A 22,336-nucleotide genomic window follows, 5' to 3' on the forward strand; every position below is an offset into this window, starting at 1 on the left:
CTCAGAGGCGGGCCTCATTAATTATTCATTAAGGGCGGGGTTGCCTTTCAGAACGGCAGCTCATGAATTATTTATCGATTGAATTTTAATGGGAGATCCTTTTAGAAAATGTAATTTGAATTTTCCATTTACCGACTCGTTCACAGTGTTTGTAATGAGCAGAAATAACATAGAGAGAGTCTCTCTCTCTCGCTCTCTCTCTTATTTGAAATAAAAGTGACTGAAACCGAGTAAATAAAACGCGACCCGCTGTGTTTGAAACTCTGAATTCACAGACAAGGTTTTGAAGAAGATAAACCGTTACCCCGCGTCTCAGAGAGGTCAGTGGGCTCCGAGGGTGTGACGCCACTTCCTGGATACTGGAGCCCGGAAGCCGGTTCCCTGTCGATAGGAAGTTGTCGTTTGAAATCCGTGACAATGGAGGTGAGGAGTAATTTTAATTAAATGTAATCAAAACTAAAAAAAAGAAAAATCAAAAGAATATTACCCGGGCTGCTTGCCGGGCTGCACTTGTAAAAAATCCTGTTTTGTGGGGTGTTTTTTTGAAAAATTTAGAGTAAGTTGTAAAAGCATGTTCGTCGATTTGCCGGTTTAGTTGGCATGGTTTAAGATTTTTTTTTTTTTTGTTGTTCTTCCTTTTAAATTGTTTAATCTTAATTTCAGATCAGACAGTTAACTTTATCCACACAGATTTCAAATATTTCGATTCAAGTGTGTTTATAAAAAGCTAGACCCGTTTTCTCGCCTGCAAATAACTCGCAGTGACGTCAGAGTGTGCTTCTGGCCTTTTACTTTGTAAATAATTCAACTTTATGTTTCTAAACAAACATACAAACACACACACGTGATGCCGTTTTAGCAGATATATCGGGAAATGCATTGATGTGTGATTTTATTTGTTAAAGCATAAAACATAGAAACGTAAAAAAAAACCGATATACAGTAAATCAGATCATTATCGCTGCTGAATAAATATTACACGTCATCAAATTAGGTTTGGAAATAAGTATTCCAAGCAGAATGGAGGCGCAGCGTGAGGTGATGCTTGATAAACTAGACAGGACAGCATTAGAGACATGTGGAGGGCGTGTTTGAAATATGGACACACGGAGACGAGTATCCGGATAAAGGAGTAGCAAATCATATCCGACACTTTTTTATTTATTTATTTATTTATGTTGCAGTGTTTTGTTTACATACAACTGAACAGCTAGCGTGAGACCACCAGCAATTTCAGGGCACGGATTTCAGACAGGGCAGTGTACAATAAGCAAAAAAAAAAAAACACTGTACACATCAATCAATCAATCAAATCAAATCAAATCAAATATGCGGTGAAAATGCTACTGCGCTACTCCCTATTGCATTCAGGGCCCGCTTATTCACCTCGCTATACTACGGGGATCTACCTTCCCTGAACTAATCTTTACTCTTGTACAAACCCGACTTGAGGGCTTCGTTTCTTCTGGCCCCGATCCCGGGTTACCCTCATGGCAGTCGGAGGGTTTCGCTCTCCTTGTCCAGGCAGCGTGGACGGTGTTCAGCCTATTGGCTCTGCCTTTGCAGCAGCCCTGAGATTAATAAAACTAAAAGGGACCTTTTTTTATACCTGACGCCCCGCTGCCTCTCGCAGGTACTTCATTAATTCATTGAAATAGTTACTTTAGCATATACACGAGGGGAGGAGCTAGGAATGGGAATTTGGGTGGAGCAGGTACCTAAGGTCTGAGGTCCCAGGAAATAGTTTACATTCCCAACATGATTTAAATCAATTAAAACTCCGAAAACATCAAATATCTCCCCGGGGTCTGATCAGGGCGAAGTAGCAAAGACTGAGAATGTGCGGTGCCGAGTGAATCAAGGCAAACTTTTATTTATTTTTTTGCAGTTGATAACAGTAGTTGCAGATATACACTACAAATACAAAGCGCACTGCATACAACCGACCGAAACACACACACACTGTGCACGATAACCGTGAATGCACTGGGATGGTGTATGCACCTTTGAACTGTACAGTACTGACCCCGGATAATAGTGAGACATTCATACTGTCGCTTGGGAACCGTTTCTGTGATTCAAAGAGAGACAGGAAGTGTTAGGACACCTGAGAATGACTTCCTTTGGGGACAGTATGTGAAAAAAACTGGACTGTCAACAAGAACTGCCCTCCCCTTTATTTTAAACTGGGGTGCAGAAATGGCTATTATATAACCATCGATGGAGGTAGTACAAGGGCATAGAGTGAAATACTATAATGGTCAAATTATTATTATTATTATTTTTTTTAACTATGCTAGAAACATTATTTTACAGCTACGTCTGACCAAGGGGATAATAAGAAAGGACATGTGACAGTTTAATATGATCACTTAATCAAATTATCTGTGCTACTTGAAGCAGCTGGCGATAGAGGGGGGCAGTCAGTACACCATGCGGCTTCAACATCGTAGAAGAGAACCGTTAAAATCACAAGTAAACTAGATCGCAGTGTGCACAGCTCTACAGTAACTGGGGGTGCTGTCTGCCTGTCTCTTTCACATTGGAGTGATCAGAAAGCTGCAGCTAACAGATACCTCTAAACGAAGCAAAAACACGGTTATTATTGTGTAAAAACGAATTGCTTGTGGTACAGCTTTAACACGGACAAGCCCAGCGTTACACGGTGTTCATAGGGAGGGTTTACGGGAATCGGCTGCTGGCGTGCTGTGGTCAGGAAAGTGTTAACGCAGAGCCGACCAAGGGATCGCACTGGAGCCGTCCATTATTATTATTATTATTATTGGGGGGGGGGGGGGGGGGGGGGGGGGGGGGGGGGGGGGGTAAAAGTCGAGTTGATATACTCTTTCTGTTTGCGTTTTATGGTACTTATGTTTTTTTTTTTTTGTAAATTATTTCTATCACGATTACGCGCCGGATTGACGAAAAAATTAATTACTTAATTAATTAATTAATTAAAAAAAAAAAATCAGACGGCAATCTGTTCACCCCAGTGCTGTGTAATGGACTCTTCCGCGGTGGCCTGCAGTTTGGTCTTGTGAAGCAAAGCTGGGCTTTGCAAGCAAGCAGGTGCTGGAAACGAGTAACCGCTCAACCATATTTAAAGGGTTTTAATTCGCGAATCAAGTCAGCTCTACCTTTAATAATGGCATTGTCCGTGTGGTGTCAGTGTTGACTTCAAAAAAACAACACGGGCCCGTGTGCCGACTGCCATTGCATGTTGTTAACCTGCTAATAATAATGCGCAATTAGCTGTAAAGGACAGTGGAGATGGACCTCCATTTCTACTCGGGTTTCCCAGCCGCCTCGATTCAGTCAAGTGAACAGCAGCTCTCGGATAACAGCTTGCGAGCGAACTGGGGAACAGAGTGGTTTGGGGTTTTTTTTAATTCGTTAACAGACTCAGAAACTCTAGTTACAGCCGGCATGGACGTGCACGCCGCTCACCGCACCTTGTTTTGAGTTTCTACCTGTTGAGTTTCTAACTTCTCATGACTTTCACAGTTTTGAAGTTGTGTAATGTGTGTGTAGAGATTATATATATATATATATATATATATATATATATATATATATATATATATATATATATATATATATATATTTTCATGCATTGCGTTGCTTAATATTGTCGAAAACAAGTTCCGAAGCAGTTTCTCATGCTCTCAAGAAGTTGTCTGGAATGGATTAAATGGCTCGAGTGCTTCTTCATTGCACCTGTTGGTTTTATATCCGATGTGTATTATCTATCTCGGGGCTTCTCAAACTCGGTCCTGGGGACCCCTCTGCTGTGGCTGCTGGTTTTCATTCCAACCCAGCTCTCAATTACTCAACTAGACCCTTCACTGAACTGATAATTTGTATAATTAGACCTTTTAAACTTGTTTTTAGCTCTTGAACAGTTGCATATTTCAAGTTAGCTATAAGTAACTTGAACTGCAGCTGTTTTAAAAGCTGAAAACAAGTAAAAAGGTGTAATTAAGCAAATTATCTGTTCAATGAAGGGTCTAGTTGAGTAATTGAGAGCTGGGTTGGAATGAAAACCAGCAGCCACAGCAGAGGGGTCCCCAGGACCGAGTTTGAGAAGCCCTGATCTATCTAATGAGGGTTTAACTGCCAGTGTGTGGTATAGCAGTCGACATAAGAGCCTTATGCATTGCTGGTACAATCGTAGTTTCTTCTGGTTTTGCCTATGCAAAGTTTGACTGAGCGTCTGAAGTTCTGGATGAGCTGTGCAAAGTTCCACTCAGCATAAGGAAAATATACATTAAACAGCGCAGGGATGGAAAGAAGACTCTTATTGCATAGCAGTTTCACGCATTCCAGGTTTTATTACGTGCTTGATTAGCCCCACTCATTAAACTCCTTGTCAAACCAGGAATGGTTCTAACTGCAGGTTTTCAACATGTTGTTCTGCCTACCCAGTTAGAAACAACCAGGCCCTTTGAGAGTTGAACTGAGGGGTTAAACCATTAGGAATGGACCTGTTTAATTTCTTTATCAGTGGGAATTAGAAAATGTTTAAGTGCTGTAAGTAACTGAAGGTATTGATTGAAATAAACGATCCACAGTTATTTATAAGGGTTTTACAAACGTTATGCAAGATACCATTAAAACTCTAATCCACCTTAACATAATGGGTGCCTCTTTCAGAGAGGAGACCGTGAGATCTGTGCTGGTAATAGAGTACGTATTGGATAAGATTTATCAGAGTGATTGTGTTAGCCCTGTGTACTGTAGGAGCTTTGAATGGAACACTCCACTCAATAGCCCTCTATCAGACAATTGCAGGCGTAATTGTACCCGAGTTCACAGATTGCCCCCTTTTGGTGGTTTTCCCTCTCCGAACAATCCTCTCTTATTGTGTGTTTCAGTTTCCAGGAGGGAATGATCACTATCTCGCCATCAGTGGAGCTGTAGACCCCTTCCTCTCGTCAGCAGAGGTAGAGAGCATGTTTGAGTCCTTAACTGTGCAGAACAGGGACCAAGTGCAGTAGCCCAATACTGCTCCCTGTCGTTTCATTGTTAAATGTGCATGGGGGAACAACACATTGAAGTAGGGGGGCTCTTTTTGATGGCTGCACCTCCCTCATTATTATTATTATTATTATTATTATTATTATTATTGAGTAATTTAGCAGATGCTTTTATCCAAAGCGACTTCCAGAGATTAGGGGGTGAACTATGCATCACAGCTGTGCCGGAAGAGCCCCTTCCAATAGGACCTCTGTTTTACGTCAGGGCACAAGGTGGTTAAGTGACTTGCTCAGGGTCACAGTGAGTCAGTAGCTGAGCTGGGATTGAACCGGGAACCTCTTGGTAACAAATCCTTCTTTTGACCTCTGGACCACCAAGCTTTATTAATCAATAACTGGAAGAAAATCTCCAAAGAGCAGAATCAATCAGCTGCACACTTCCAGCTGCATGGCCACTTCCCTTGTCTTGTGAGTTTGTAAGCAAGCTGGTACAGAAGAGTTTAATTTAATGACAGTGGTACTTTTCTCTCTACTGAGAGACAAGAAAATGCATTCGAGTCTTCACGCTGAGAACTGCTTCAATCCTGCCCACTCTATGTCTGTGTCAGAGGTTGGGTTAAAATTGTAAACAGCGGCCATAACACTGTCCTTAGACCCCAGTGTGATGAGGCAGGTGGCAGATCTGCAAGGTTTGCATGTAATGAAGACACTGAAAAAGACTCGAGTAGGGCGGCCAAACGTATTTTTGATTTCAACAAACAGAAACCCCACATAGGTTATTATCAATAGTTTTGATTAAAATACAAAAAAAAAAAAAAAAAAAAAGTTTTAAAAGTGTAAAAATGCTTTTTTATGCACCAGATTCAACTAGATTTCCTGCCTGGTGCCCATCTTGGATTGAAGTTTTGAAAAAAAAAATTGCCACTAAAATATTAAAACTTTGTAAATGGAGAATTCCTGCCCCAAAAACACATCTGTCACTCTGCCAAGCCTGTCAAGAGAGCGTGGCAGCGAGACAGCCACTCTGCCAAGCCTGTCAGGAGAGCGTGGCAGCGAGACAGCCACTCTGCCAAGCCTGTCAGGAGAGCATGGCAGCGAGACAGCCACTCTGCCAAGCCTGTCAGGAGAGCGTGGCAGCGAGACAGCCACTCTGCCAAGCCTGTCAGGAGAGCGTGGCAGCGAGACAGCCACTCTGTCAGTGCCATACCACTTGCTGCTGCCATTGTCTCTGAGCAGAGAATGAGTTAAACTTCGACAAACCTGAATGCTTGCCACTTAACCCAACCCACATATCTTCCAGCACCCACCTGATAGGATAATAATTCAAAGAGTGTGTGTTTTCCGGCACATAGCTTTAACCAATTGTGTAATTTGAGAGTTTGGAATTTGGTTTTGAAATGTCAGCCCAAAATATTAAATTGTTTATTTATTTATTTATTATAAATGTTCTGACTGTCAGAATAATGTGAAAACGGATTCAGAAAGATGAAAGGGTATTAAGTCTATCTGAAAGCAGTTTGTATGTGTAGTAGAATGTGGTCGGTGTGGTTTTGTCTAAAATAGGTAGATTAGGTTCCTCAGATATGGCGGCACGGCGAAGTCTGGAAGTTCAATGGCTGCTTGTCTTGTGTAACAAACTGTTATACAATAAAATCCTCGACAGGTTTCGCTGTCTTCTGCGACATGTAGTTACTTTAGAACTCTGTAAACATAAAACTACTCAAACATTCTTTAAATATTTGAAGACAGATGTGTAGTGGACAAGAAGTCGTATTAAAAATATATATTCATTTTGCAATTGATGATTACTGGGATAATCTTGCATCGATTTAAAAACTGCTGCATTCACAATTCGCACACACTGACCACCTCAAGGGGCATCATGTGATCACGCCCTGCTCAGCCCACTCTACTTCTAGTCAAAATGCATTGTTGCTTTTAGTGTTTCAAAATTCAGAACTTGTGAGTGTTTAGTAGTTAGGGGGGGTACGTGTATTCAGTGAATCTTCAGCACTCATCAGTGATTGTGTCAGTATTTTGGAATACATGGAGGTGTCTGTCAGTCCATATCTGTGTGTGCATGTCAGATTTTTGCATTGATCTACAGAAGAGTCCGCTGGCACTCCTGATCCTCACTCTGTGTTCCTTCTTGTTTCCGGCTCCAGACCTTCCACACCCCGAGCCTGGGGGATGAGGAATTCGAGATCCCCCCAATCTCGCTGGACCCCGACCCCTCCTTGGCGGTCTCCGATGTTGGGGGGCACTTCGACGAGCTGCAGGACCCTACCCTGACAGCAGGGGGCAGCGCTGGGGCTGACCCTGTGCGGTACAGCACCCCCTTCACCTCCCAGGGGCTTGAGCACCTCAACATCGGGGGCAGTGGCGGGGAGCTGATTGGGGCCACGCTCAATATGGTGAGATTTTGGGGGGGGCTGTTCATGCACTATATTTTAAACTGCTTGGAGTTTTAAAAACTATCTAATAAAGTTCTAAAATGCCATTCATATGTTAATGTATTGCAACCTTAGCTGTCCACCTGAAACTGCATGCAGCACAGTTACTTTCTGTTTTAACAGCAGAATACAATTGAGATATTGACTTTGCTAGTTCGCTGTTGCTATGCACTTTAAACACACACACACACACACACACACGTTAACATGCGCTCTGTCAGTTTTCTAGCTGACTAATCTGTGCTGACTCTAGTGAGAGAGCTCACAGGCATTGGTCTGATCTCTGTGAAGGAGGCTGTGCTGTATAATGAACTCCTCCTTTGTGTCAATTCTCTCCCCTCAGGACTTGTCTCACTCGCTGGGCTCCCAGTACGCCTCCAGTTCTTCCATGACCATCAACGTGCCTCTGTCAGACCTCAACCACCACGGACTGATGGGCCATAGGCACCTGACCACCATCGACCAATCGGAGCTGACCTCGCAGCTGGGCCTGAGCCTGGGGGGAGGGACCACCGTGCCCCGCCCACAGTCCCCGCAAGAGCCGCTGTCGGACACACCCTCCCCCTCCAGCTCCCTGCTCGAGGAGGAGGCTGAGGAGTTCAAGAGGGTGGGGCTCCTGCAGCACAGTCACAGCCATTCAGTGCTCTACTGTATTGCACTGCAGTGCACTGTACAAATCACACCACTGAAATACTGTACATAGAATAGTGCAGGGGTAGTGTGTGATGAATTGAATGCTCACCCGAGGGGTGGCATGCTGCATAAACCCAGAGGCTGGGCATTACATTCTCATTTATCACACACTACCCCATGCAGTGTTCTTTACACTGTCTCATGAGCAACGTTTTCCCGGCTGAGAAGCGAGTGAGGAGAGAGCAGCTATGTGAGGCAGGGTTGGAATTGCTTTCAGCTTGACGGCTCGCGCTGGCTGGGGTCGCTCTGTCGCTGGAGTGAATGAGCGCGTGTTTCCCCTTCTCAGCGTGCTGGGGATTACGGGAAATATCAACTGGATGAGCCCATTGAAAACGTTTCTGACCAGTTATTATAGTACAGTGCAATACAGTAGTACTTGTGTGCAGTACATAGCTGTGTTGTACAGTGGAGTGCAATGCAATACAGCATAGTACCCTGCAATACAGGACATATTTGGGGAGGTAGTTGTTTTGTCATGTAAATGCTTGTGTCCAATGGACTTCCATCTCCGTTCATTCCCTTATAAGCCCTTTGAGTGAGTGCATCTTGAATCATGGAAGTTCGCTGGACACAAACGTTAAATATGAGCTCCTGAACTCTCGAATGATTGGACACTCCTGACAAGAGAAATAGGATTTGCTATCGCACTGACGAAACACATGCAAGACAAATAGTTGCAGCTACAATAGGATTGCATTTAGTTGGTTAGGTTCTGACAAGGTATTGCATACCTGCCCCGTAGTGTCAAGCTTGCATTTTAACACACACCTAGGGAGCTGCTTCTCTGATTGCAGTGAATTTAGGACATTCCTGTTAATCAGAATCCGGGGCTTCCATCTGATTATTTCCTTCTCTCCCCTCTTTCTTTTTCTGCCTCTCCCCTGTTCTGCGCCCGCTCTCTCCTTTCTCTCTCTCACCCTCTCTTTTCTCTCCTCTCTCCTCTCTCTCTCCTCGCTCTCTCTCTCTCTCTCTCTCTCTAGCTATCTGAGAAGCGTATCGTAGTGGAGTCCCCTGTCACCGTGTCCCCTGGGCTGCTGGGAGCGAGTGTGGGGGTAGGGGGCAGTGTGGTGGTCCGCAAGGCCAAGCCCCCTAAGAAGACAACGACGAAGAAGAAGAAGGATCCGAACGAGCCCCAGAAGCCTGTTTCGGCCTACGCGCTGTTCTTCAGGGACACGCAGGCCGCCATCAAGGGGCAGAACCCCAGCGCCACCTTCGGGGAGGTCAGCAAGATCGTGGCCTCCATGTGGGACAGCCTGGGAGAGGAGCAGAAACAGGTGGGGACTAGGGTCAAGCTGGATGACTACCTGGGGGACTAAGTGAAACTGAAGAAAATTGTGCTGCAGTTTCACAGCAAAACCTTCTACTCTGATACTCTTGATGGGTTCGCTGGAAATGGGAATGGAATGGGGTGAAACTGACGCCATTTTGGCTCTTGTGCAGAGGCGGCTCACTGTTCAGGGACTATGGAGAGGTTTGAGCCAAGATGGCAGACACAGGGCACGGTTTCAAAGTAAACCACTCTAGTCTTATGAGTGTGTTGGCAAGGCTGTTTCTGAACCAGATGCACGCACCACACAGTACTAGACTCTCCCCCTCTCCCTCTCCAGGTTTACAAAAGGAAGACTGAGGCTGCCAAGAAGGAGTACCTGAAAGCACTCGCAGCCTACCGGGCCAGCCAGGTCTCTCAGGTAAGACAGCCAATCACGTTGCTTGCCTGGTAAGCTTGGTGGTCCAGTGATTAAAGAAAGGGGCTCGTTACCAGGAGGTTCCCGGTGGTTCAAATCCCGGCTCAGCCGCCGACTCGCTGTGTGGGACCCTGAGCAAGTCACTTAACCTCCTTGTGCTCCGTCCTTCGGGTGAGACACAAAACCAAGGTCCTCTTGTGAGTGACTCTGCAGCAGCATGTGCTGTTGATGCATAATTCACCCCCTAGTCTCTGTAAGCTGCTTTGGATAAAAGTGTCTGCTAGATGACAAATGAATAATAATACACCCGCCCGTCATTGTCGCCCCTCGCTATACTGCAGATTTGGATGTATCGCCAGTGTACATAGGCACTTAGAATTATGCAAACGACAATATACAAAACAATTCAAATCAAAACATTACTATTGTGCTGTTATCATGTACACACGCATTGCACAACAACACAAAGCAAGTTAAATATCTTCTGCTGAAGCTGTTTTTATTTTATCCAGCGAGTCACGTGTGGCAGCAGTGCACTAGCAAAAGCCACAAGGCAGTCGGCTCCCTAGCAACAAGCCTCTTATGTTGGGAGTGGATTCTTTCAATGCAGCGGGTTTGTGCATTTGAGAAAGGAGAGGCAGACTCATGAAATTAATTGGAGACTGAAGTTGGTGAGACGCAATTACCCTCCGCTGTACGAATTAAAACGGTGTGCTGCTTTTTCTATGAAAAATGCGAAAAAGCAGGTTGCGTAGCGGATATGTACTGGACCCTGGAGTACAGTATTTGTTTGTTAGCCCGTTTGTTTTTCTGTGGGTCTCTCGCTATATCGCTGCCCTCAGTATATAGTGGATTTGTATTGGACCCCGACACCCTCGGTATACAGAGTGGATGGTGTAGAACACACACTCTGGATGGGGGCAAGACTGCCATTGCAAAGCAGATTCAGCCATTCCAGGTCTGACTACAAGCTTGATGAGCCCTAGTGCATACCTCGGGTGTATCTTATTACTCAGTAAAACCAGGAATGGATCAAACTGCTATGCAATGGGAGTCTTCTTTCCATTGCTGCTGTAGTTATTCCATTATCCTCATGAGCTTTCATGAATGACTACAAGATAGATTCCAAAATGAGATATTTAAAAAAAAACAAAAAAAAAACCCACTTCAACTTGTTTCTGTATAATGTTGTGCAAACAGAAAATTCAATCAGCACTGTCTGGGAGTCAGTTTGAAGTCCTCAGACACTGTAAATAAGCACGTGTGACACTTTAAAACACCTACATGGGTATCAATGCAGAATGCTCAAAGAAAGTACACTTTATTATTTATTGAAAGTGTTTTTTGATGCCACCAGTGGTGAGCTCTGTCTGCGTCTCTGTCTCAGTGTGCATGTGTATCTGTTCCTGTGTTTGTTTGTCACTGACGTTTGTATTATTTTCTCTTCTCAGACCGTGATGGAAGTCATGGTTACAGAGCCTCCCTCAACCCTCCCCCCCCTCCCACTCCCCCAGGGCCCCCAAAACCACCCACTGACACACTCCCTCCCCCAGCGCCAACACCATAACCAACATCTGCACCTCCAACATAATCCTGAACCACCCGCAGGTCATCACCCGGTCCAGAACGGGGGCTACTGCGCCCCCGTTCCCCCCCCTCTCCTCCCAGAGCCTCCCCAGCCAGCACACTCACACCGTCACCAAGATCATCATCTCCAAACAGATGCTGGCGTCCTCCGGCTCACACCACCAGCAAATCCCAACCTCTGTGGTAACAGTCATCCCCGCCTCTAGGGGGCTCCAAATCCAGCAGGCTGCCTCCCCCACCTCTAACCCGCGCCCTTTTCTCAGTCAACCCCCTCCTCTCCAGCAAATGCAGCAGCTCCCACCCCCCCGCCTGCAGCAGATGGTGCATACCTCCCAGCAGCTGCCCCCGCCCCTTTTGCAGGCCAAACCCAGGGGGGTGGGGCTGACCGTCACCACAGCTCAGCCCCCTCGTCTGCAGATCAAGATACTCCCCGCCCCTGCTCCGGTCTCCTCCTCCCCTCTGCACATTCAGGCTCAGCCTGCTGCTGCTGTGGTCCCGAGCCCGACCACTCTTCCAATCCTTGTCAGCCCCTGTCCTCCCCCTCCCACTCTCATAGTTGGTGCGGTCTCTGCTTCCACCGCTTCGTCCTCCCCTGCTGCCTGTTTGGAAGTGGCGCAGTCTGTTGCTGGTCCCCTGGTTTCTGCTGCTGCTACCTCCTCTCCTTCACCCCCGCCTGGGGCTCGAGTGCAGGAGGAGGCTGAGGACTTCAATGCTGGAGAGGTATTTGTCATGTTTTAATGTCATTCTTGTTGTGATTGTTTATTGGGGTGCAGGGCTCTCCTCAAGTTAGTATATTATGCACATGAGGTTAAAAAAGTTCCCCACCCTCCGTTTTAGCTGCATGAACTATAAGTAAACCTACAGGTGAGACTTGTTCAAACTCCTGGCACCTGTGCATTTCAGTAAGATGCCTAAACAAGGCAAGTCGTGAAGCCCAGGACTGGGTGCTGCTGCAGGGCGAGTGTGAGTTTCTAATCCTGCTCCAACTCCTGGCGTCTGATCAGTTCAATACTATTAATAATTATAATAATAATGGACTTAAATGAGGGAAGTTCTCAAGCCCAGGACTGGGTGCTGCTGCAGGGCTAGTGCGAGTTACAAGCCCTGTGATTGTTACTATTAGAACAGCTACACATACATTGTCTTGTACGTAACGCATCAAGATTTGGAACATTATCTTCTACAGGCTTTTCAAACCTTTACTTGCATCATGCTTTTGTAGCAAGCTGATGTCTAGTATCTTCATACACTGTGCATTGCAGTGATTCCCCCTCTCTGTTGTCTCAGATGGAGGTGGAGCTGGTGAGTGGCTCGCCCCCCCCTCCCAGTCGCTGTGTGCGTGCTGGCTGCACCAACACCCCCGTGGAGAGCCAGGGCTGGGACCACGAGTACTGCAGCAACCAGTGTGTGGCTGACCACTGCAGGTAAAACAACACGGGTCTAGAGATACTGTGCAATATAGCACAGAGCTCTCCACAGAAATCAGGGGAGGGTCGCTGGTGTTGATCGGGCTGATTTCTAGTATCTTCATACACTGTGCATTGCAGTGATTCCCCCTCTCTGTTCTCTCAGATGGAAGTGGAGCTGGTGAGTGGCTCGCCCCCCCAGCTGTTCCTTCACTTGATCTGAATAATGGAGTAATCAGTTTGTCCCACTCGAATATATATTTACAGGTATGTGCAGTGTATATATTTACAGGTATGTGCAGTGTGTATATTTACAGGTATGTGCAGTGTATATATTTACAGGTATGTGCAGTGTGTATATTTACAGGTATGTGCAGTGTGTATATTTACAGGTATGTGCAGTGTCTATATTTACAGGTATGTGCAGTGTGTATATTTACAGGTATGTGCAGTGTCTATATTTACAGGTATGTCACAAACCCAAGCAGCTGTACAGGTATGTGCAGCTGTCTATATTTACAGGTATGTGCAGCGTCTATATTTACAGGTATGTGCAGCGTCTATATTTACAGGTATGTGCAGCGTCTATATTTACAGGTATGTGCAGCGTCTATATTTACAGGTATGTGCAGCGTGTATATTTACAGGTATGTGCAGCGTGTATATTTACAGGTATGTGCAGCGTGTATATTTACAGGTATGTGCAGCGTGTTTTTCTCTCTCTCTTTCAGAAAGAAAGAGGTAATGTAGGTACAAAAATGTGAATAAATGATGTTTTAAAAATCAATTGTATCAGGAAGTTTTGGACTAAAAGTCCTTCAGCTGGATGGAAGAAGCAGTGCTGCGAACAGGCTGTTATAAATAGTGCAGGGACAAGTATCCAAATAGTCAAACCAGTATTGTTTGACATGTATTCGGATTAATCAGATTCATTTATTTATTTACTTATTTACTGTGTCACCAGAATTTGCTTGACAGTTTTAAAAAGTTGCAAGTGAAAAAGAGCTCTGTGTGACGTGAGATTTATATATATATATATATATATATATATATATATATATATATATATATATATATATATATATATATATATATATACACACACACAGCTCTGGAAAAAATTAAGAGACCACTGCAAAATTATCAATTTCTCTGGTTTTACTATTTATAGGTATGTGTTTGGGTAAAATGAACGTTTTTGTTTTATTCTATAAACTATGGACAACATTTCTCCCAAATTCCAAATAAAAAATATTGTCATTTAGAGTATTTATTTGCAGAAAATGACAACTGGTCAAAATAACAAAAAAGATGCAGTGTTGTCAGACCTCGAATAATGCAAAGAAAATAAGTTCAGATTCATTTTTAAACAACACAATACTAATGTTTTAACTTAGGAAGAGTTCAGAAATCAATATTTGGTGGAATAACCCTGATTTTCAAGCACAGCTGTCATGCGTCTTGGCATGCTCTCCACCAGTCTTTCACATTGATGTTGGGTGACTTTATGCCACTCCTGGCTCAAAAATTCAAGCAGCTCGGCTTTGTTTGATGGCTTGTGACGATTCATCTTCCTCTTGATCACATTCCAGAGGTTTTCAATGGGGTTCAGGTCTGGAGATTGGGCTGGCCATGACAGGGTCTTGATCTGGTGGTCCTCCATCCACACCTTGATTGACCTGGCTGTGTGGCATGGAGCATTGTCCTGCTGGAAAAACCAATCCTCAGAGTTGGGGAACATTGTCAGAGCAGAAGGAAGCAAGTTTTCTTCCAGGACAACCTTGTACTTGGCTTGATTCATGCGTCCTTCACAAAGACAAATCTGCCCGATTCCACCCTTGCTGAAGCACCCCCAGATGAGTCCAGTTTTCAGCTTTGCCCAACACCTGGTCGTCTAATGGTTAGACGGAGACCTGGAGAGGCCTACAAGCCACAGTGTCTTGCACCCACTGTGAAATGTGGTGGAGGATCAGTGATGATCAGGGGGTGATTCAGCAAGGCTGGAATCGGGCAGCTTTGGCATGAATCAAGCCAAGTACAAGGTTGTCCTGGAAGAAAACTTGCTTCCTTCTGCTCTGACAATGTTCCCCAACTCTGAGGATTGGTTTTTCCAGCAGGACAATGCTCCATGCCACACAGCCAGGTCAATCAAGGTGTGGATGGAGGACCACCAGATCAAGACTCTCAATTTTTTCCAGAGCTGTATGTGTGTGTGTGTGTGTGTGTGTGTGTGTGTGTGTGTGTGTGTGTGTGTGTGTGTAAATAAAAAAACACAGGATCAACACAGCAGCTCAAGCCTCTTTAGTTAAAAGTTTGAGACGGCAAAAAGTAAACAAACCAGATTATGCGCACGCATAGTGATCTCTATGGAAAGCAATCTGGGTCGAAAAAGCATTGTGCTGACTAGCGCGAATGAGAATCTCATGACAGGAGAAAGGCAAGCACGTCATTCTGAAACGCCTCTTAAACAGTGCCCAACCTGCTGGAAATGCTGTGTAGTGTTTTTATATAGACTGTGTAGATTATGTACTTTGTTGTGACTTTGTTATGTGGAATGTAATAAATGAGAACCAAAACTGCAAGTTTTTTTCCCCTTCACATTACAAAGCCATTTCCACGTTTTTGTTTTATTTGAAGTGTTTAAAGTTAAATTTCAGTTTGCTTGTTCAGCTACAGAAAGGCACAAGTAAACCTCGTGGTATTACAGTATGAAAACGTGTCGATGACCGCTGTTTTACTGTGAAGAAATGGAATGGCAAGGAATGAAAAAATAAATAAATCAAATGCAGTGTCAACTTTATATACTATTTATTATGGGAATAAACAATCAAACGTTTAACTTGAGCTGCTATTTGGCCTCGTTTGTTTTGCAGTTAATTCACCGGGGTAAAGGAGGCCCTACACCACGTATTCTTTACTCCTGGGGTATTTCTCTGTTACATAGTGTAACGTCTTGCTGCAAAATAAAGGCACACACACAGGGCCACGCCCCCTGCCCCTGCTGCTTTGCTTTTATTAATTTATTAATATTCTAGCAAATGTTGAACTTGAGCGAATCTCCGAACTTGAAAATCCTGTGTTCTTCCCAGCACTAGTTATAAACAAGTTGTCTTTCAAAAGAAAACTTCCGGAGGATGATGACTTCAGAATAGAATATTAGTTCCAAGAGATTCCAAGATGCTAATGCTAATTTGAAAACAATTTTGAATTATTTTTGCTTCCTAGCTACATTTTATATATATATATATATATATATATATATATATATATATATATATATATATATATATATATATATTACGTACATACACACGCACACACACTGAGCATCAAAAGAAACGTATCACTTACATTTGGATAAAATTCACCAGATGTGATCGAAAAATGACAAACTCTGTTTTAGAGCAGGTGCAGCGACTTTTTATTGACATCACGGAGACGCTGCAGAATGATCTGTCGATCTCGGGCAGGTGTTGTGACTCTTGGTCTCCTATGTTGGTGGCCTGTCATTGACAGTGGGTCTGGTTATACCGTCTCGCCAGGTTTGGAATCGCTGGCTGTGAGCGCCCAAGACGGTGAGGCACAGCACGCTGCCCCAGTCCAGCCTCCAACATGCCGATCGCACGAAGGCGCTGCTCTCTTGAAAGACGCGGCATAGTGTTTTTTTTCTGTGATTTCCTTTATTGCTTTTATTCAAGCTTGTAATTGAACAGCTGAAATCACTCCATATCCAGTGTCCAATCAGCTGTTTCACTAATTAGGTGATTAAGTGCACATGCTTCAGTCATCGTCACTCAAGCGTGTCATGGTCAAGGATGAACGATCAAGTGATTAAAAAGAAACCAAATGTCAGTGTCCATTTATATACCTTATTTTTCTTTTTCAAAAACAAAGCCCCCGTTTTAAGTGTATTTATATGAAACAATATATACTGTAGTTGTACAAATATGGCACTGAGATACATGTGTTTTAAGCTATTTACTTCACGCGTGTGAAAAACAAATAGGAGTATGCTTAAATAGTGCTACACAACGATGTGGTACCATTGTCCTTACAATGAGTAAAGCAGACATAAAATATGTGTTGCACAATCACTTCTAAAGAACACAATTTAAAAAATAATAATTGTCCAGCCTTGTCTGCTTTTTACAATGTAGGAGGCAGTGTGGTCCAGTGGTTAAAAGTCCAGGCCTTGTAACCAGAAGGTCACCGGTTCAAATCCCACCTCTGCCACTGACTGACTCACTGTGTGTGTGACCATGAGCGAGTCACTTCACCTCCTTGTGCTCTGTCCTGCACATGGATGAGATGTTATTGCAAGTGACTCTGCATATAATGCACAGTTCACAGCCTACCTCTGTGAAGCGCTTTTTGTCCATTATGAAAGGTGCTATATAGAGATAAATATAATATAACCTTCATTTCCAGTTTCAAAGCCACGATTCTGCCTCAGCCTGCCAGAAATATGCAGTTGCGAAGTCAGTGTGTTGTAAAAGCTGCATGAAGTATGTGTATAAATCATGCAAGTGCGCTCTGCAGCACTGGCAATTAGTAATAAAGCTGTCAATAAGTGCAGTTGTAATAATAATGCAGTTGCTAATATCAGAATGCCATTAACATTAAAGTCTATGGGATGGGATTGGTTTCTGGGAATACATATAATAAAATGTGTGTTAGTTTATTTGAATTGATTTCACTACACTAATTTTGTGTTTGTTTTCCCAGGGATATCTTCATGGCTTGGTGTTCGATCCGAGGACACAACATGGCGGCAACTGTGAAATAAACACACACTGGACTGAGGAGCAGAGACAACAAGATACTGAAACACACAGGACTGGAGCAGAGACAACAAGATACAGAAACACACAGGACTGAGGAGCAGAGACAACAAGCTACAGAAACACACAGGACTGGAGCAGAGACAACAAGATACAGAAACACACAGGACTGGAGCAGAGACAACAAGATACAGAAACACACAGGACTGATGAGCAGAGACAACAAGATACAGAAACACACAGGACTGATGAGCAGAGACAACAAGATACAGAAACACACAGGACTGGAGCAGAGACAAGAAGATACAGAAACACACAGGACTGATGAGCAGAGACAACAAGATACAGAAACACACAGGACTGGAGCAGAGACAACAAGATACAGAAACACACAGGACTGGAGCAGAGACAACAAGATACAGAAACACACAGGACTGGAGCAGAGACAACAAGATACAGAAACACACAGGACTGAGGAGCAGAGACAAGAAGCTACAGAAACACACAGGACTGAGAGCAGAGACAACAAGATACAGAAACACACAGGACTGGAGCAGAGACAACAAGATACAGAAACACACAGGAGCAGAGACAACAAGATACAGAAACACACAGGACTGGAGCAGAGACAACAAGATACAGGAGCAGAGACAACAAGATACAGAAACACACAGGACTGGAGCAGAGACAACAAGATACAGAAACACACACGGACTGGAGCAGAGACAACAAGATACAGAAACACACAGGACTGGAGCAGAGACAACAAGATACAGAAACACACAGGACTGGAGCAGAGACAACAAGATACAGAAACACACGACTGGAGCAGAGACAACAAGATACAGAAACACACAGGACTGATGAGCAGAGACAACAAGATACAGAAACACACAGGACTGGAGCAGAGACAACAAGATACAGAAACACACAGGACTGGAGCAGAGACAACAAGATACAGAAACACACAGGACTGGAGCAGAGACAACAAGATACAGAAACACACAGGACTGGAGCAGAGAACAAGATACAGAAACACACAGGACTGGAGCAGAGACAACAAGATACAGAAACACACAGGACTGGAGCAGAGACAACAAGATACAGAAACACACAGGACTGGAGCAGAGACAACAAGATACAGAAACACACAGGACTGGAGCAGAGACAACAAGATACAGAAACACACAGGACTGGAGCAGAGACAACAAGATACAGAAACACACACTGAGATACAGAAACACACAGGACTGGAGCAGAGACAACAAGATACAGAAACACACAGGACTGGAGCAGAGACAACAAGATACAGAAACACACAGGACTGGAGCAGAGACAACAAGATACAGAAACACACAGGACTGGAGCAGAGACAACAAGCTACAGAAACACACAGGACTGATGAGCAGAGACAACAAGATACAGAAACACACAGGACTGATGAGCAGAGACAACAAGATACAGAAACACACAGGACTGGAGCAGAGAACAAGATACAGAAACACACAGGACTGGAGCAGAGACAACAAGATACAGAAACACACAGGACTGGAGCAGAGACAACAAGATACAGAAACACACAGGACTGGAGCAGAGACAACAAGATACAGAAACTTTTCAAACTCGACGAGGGGAGCCGCCTCACCCTGCACTCAGTCCTGTTCCATTCTAACAGGGGTTCTCAGTTTTAGTAACTCTTGTTGGGAGTTTGAGTGTTACAGTTATAAAGAGAATCTAATTGTATATGAAACTTGGAAAGGGTGTTTTTAGTGTAAGTTATTGAGAGGCTTGAAATCTGAAACAGTATTTCTGTGTCACTTTTTGACTTTGTCCAATTGTGATGAAACCTTACTGAGGACATTCTGCAGTTGTCTAATATGGGACAAATTATTATTATTATTATTATTATTATTATTATTGTTATTCCTTACATATTTGTATATCTTTTTAAAATTGTGACTAATAGTCTTACATTTAAATTAGCAGGAAACCAAAAGTACTTTTTGTCCCATATTAAAAAGAAAAAAAACCTGGTATCCCATAAAATTACCTCTGGGAGAAAGTAGAGGCCCTCTCTCCAGATGGCACTGATGCATTGCTTTTCTTTGTGTAATATATTGATACAATTTATACATGCTGTTATATAAGGGATACAGATAAGGCCATGTTAGCCAACAGATAAATTTCTACCAGTCTCAGATTGACTAATGCTGTGTTTGTCCCAGTGCTGTCGAATCTGGGGCAGTATGGAGGCTGTCTGCATGCATGCAAAACTGACATTCTGAGAACTGCTTACACAATTTTGAACTTGGTAAGGTCATTCTAGAGTGGAAGTTACTGAGAATGTCAGAATGTGGCAAATTATAGCAATATAATGTTAGGTAAGATTTACTGGAGTTATTTTAATAGCTAGTTTTCACTGTGTTTTAAATCTGTGTCAAACAGCCCCCCGACTGCCTTGCTAGTTTTATTACAGCTGCGAGAAATGCAGGTTATTCATGTGTGAATACTCAAACTGTAAACCAATTTTCAATTGTGCTAAAGTATAATTCATACCACATTGTAAATAAACCTAGTGGCACCCCATCGGCTGCTATTTAAAAAGAGACTTATTTCCAGTGGAACTGGGGTTATTTATTTCAGACCTCATCCTTTGCATCAGTTTGATTCAGTCGTTTATGAATTCTGTTATATGAAGAAACGCATTTCAAGCTGTGTTTGTTCCAGTATTTGTCTGTGCTCTTGGTTTTACCTGAACTATACTGTAGACAGGCTGTCCTTAGAGAGCTGATATTTAATACAGGTTTGATTGTGTTGGACCGACATACAGAAGTTTAAATGTTGACTAACATGACTGTAAATAAATCAAATATTGGAAAACCACTATAAATATGCACATTAAAACAGTGCTTTGTGTGTCTTGGGATTTATTTGTTCATTTAGTTTAATAATTATTCTTCAAGCTTTAAATTTAATTTGCATTGTTTTTTGTTTTTTTTTATTTGTATTTATTGATTTACGTTTTCCTGACTCAGACATCCTGACTGGTTCTGGATTCTGTTGCAATTTGCTCTAAATCTGCTTTTGAGCTTGTCTGGAGAGTCCTAGCTGCCAAACACTGACAGCCTTTCTCATTCTGTTCACATCACAGTGTGACCTTTCATCCCGGCCAGCCTGCCTGCTCTGTGTTTTGAGTAGGTGGAGCTCCCCACGAATGGGAAATTACAAAAATAACTATATATTTTTTTACTGTATAACCAGGAAGCATATGAACAGTAAAGCACTATATATTATAGCAGTGTGTAATAAAAATCTATTTTCTTATCTATAATTAATATTATTGGTGTCTTTTAAGCTGAGAAACCTTTGGTTTCTTTTGAGAGGAAAAATTTCAAATTCAACTGCTGCATCCTGTGGTGTAGGTCACAGTCTGGCAAGGGCGCAGGAACTAGGGGTGCTTTGCAAGGCTTCCATTATGTAAAGGGGGTTACAGTTTTGTTCAATAGCTTTCAGCATCCCCACTTTAAAAAGTGTTCCAGTGCCACTGCAGTCTGGTATACATTTGTGTTTTCTTTCCCTGAGCTCAAAGCCTCCACGCTGCATGGTGTTGCTGTCATACCCCTTATGCGCCTGCCTGCTGCCTGCAGCTAAAACACCAGGAGGGAATGTAAACAAACTGGGGAGCCAACAAAGGCCAGCTTCCAATAAAGCAGAAGGTTGAACTGTACTTGTAAGCAAGTAAAATAGCTTGGAGCAAGAATTAAAAAACGCGGTGCTGCTGCTACCCGCGTCAATAAGGATGGAACGTGCGCGTATAAAAAAACTACGTGCGCGGCCCCTCCCTGGGGCTGAAGCCGCGGGAGCGTGTTTTCTTGCCGGATGGCTTTAGAAACATTTTAAGTTGGAATAAAAGATAATTAAACCTTAACAGTGTAACATGCAATGGCAAATTAAATCATCTACACCCGTAGCTGGACTTCCTAGCCTTTATTGCAATTAATCTAGTTGTATAATTTGAATCATTTGGAAACACACACCTGGCTGTGTCACGTACTCATTTGCATATTTAATACGCTGTACTAAACGACCGTCCTATATGAAATATTATTTCATTAGTTGATATATTATTTACATTATGCATAAATACATCGAAAATAGAGATGCTATGTGGCACTATGATAGAAAATGTAGTGTAGCAGGCTCCAGTATATAGCAGCAGTGTATAATACTGTCTGTAGTGTAATGCTGTACACGACGGGCACTGCAGGTGCAAGAAGCCTTTATTTCTTTATTTCTGGTGAATTGACCATAGAAGACAAAATACACAAGAATTAAGTCAATGTAGACGAGAAATTGTCTTTTTTTCTGTCAAAATTAACATGATATGCAACTATGAAAGAATGTTTCTTAATCTCTTACGAATGTTTTTCTGATGATGATGATGAAGATGACGATGATGATTGTTATTATTATTATTATTAGTATTATGATTATTATGATTATTATTATGATTATGATTATTAATATTACTTTTGGCGATTATTATTATTATTATTTATTATTAATAACTAAGATAATGAATGTTGTGATATATTCTTATAATACTATTCAATTATTATTTTAAAACCGGCCCACAACACTAATAATAATAATATTAGTTAAAACCGCCCACAACATAATAATATAATATTAATAATTAATTAACCGCCACAACACTACTGTTGTAATATACTAATAATTAATTATTATAATAAA

At 42.9% G+C, this 22,336-nt stretch overlaps 1 protein-coding gene across 1 annotated transcript; it reads left to right on the forward strand.

Annotated features, from left to right (window-relative positions):
• Positions 1 to 370: 370 nt before the first annotated feature.
• On the forward strand, positions 371 to 17,699 carry tox4b (TOX high mobility group box family member 4 b). Its single transcript, XM_041239635.1, is given in 10 exon segments — positions 371 to 423; positions 4,875 to 4,943; positions 7,142 to 7,390; positions 7,773 to 8,036; positions 9,103 to 9,396; positions 9,730 to 9,810; positions 11,259 to 11,364; positions 11,366 to 12,114; positions 12,682 to 12,818; positions 17,526 to 17,699. Coding segments are annotated over 10 exon segments (2,016 nt in total). The 5' UTR covers positions 371 to 417; the 3' UTR covers positions 17,587 to 17,699.
• The last annotated feature ends 4,637 nt before the right edge of the window (positions 17,700 to 22,336 follow it).

The sequence above is a fragment of the Polyodon spathula genome, chromosome 55 (genome assembly GCF_017654505.1).
Source record: "Polyodon spathula isolate WHYD16114869_AA chromosome 55, ASM1765450v1, whole genome shotgun sequence".
Classification (NCBI taxonomy): domain Eukaryota; kingdom Metazoa; phylum Chordata; class Actinopteri; order Acipenseriformes; family Polyodontidae; genus Polyodon; species Polyodon spathula.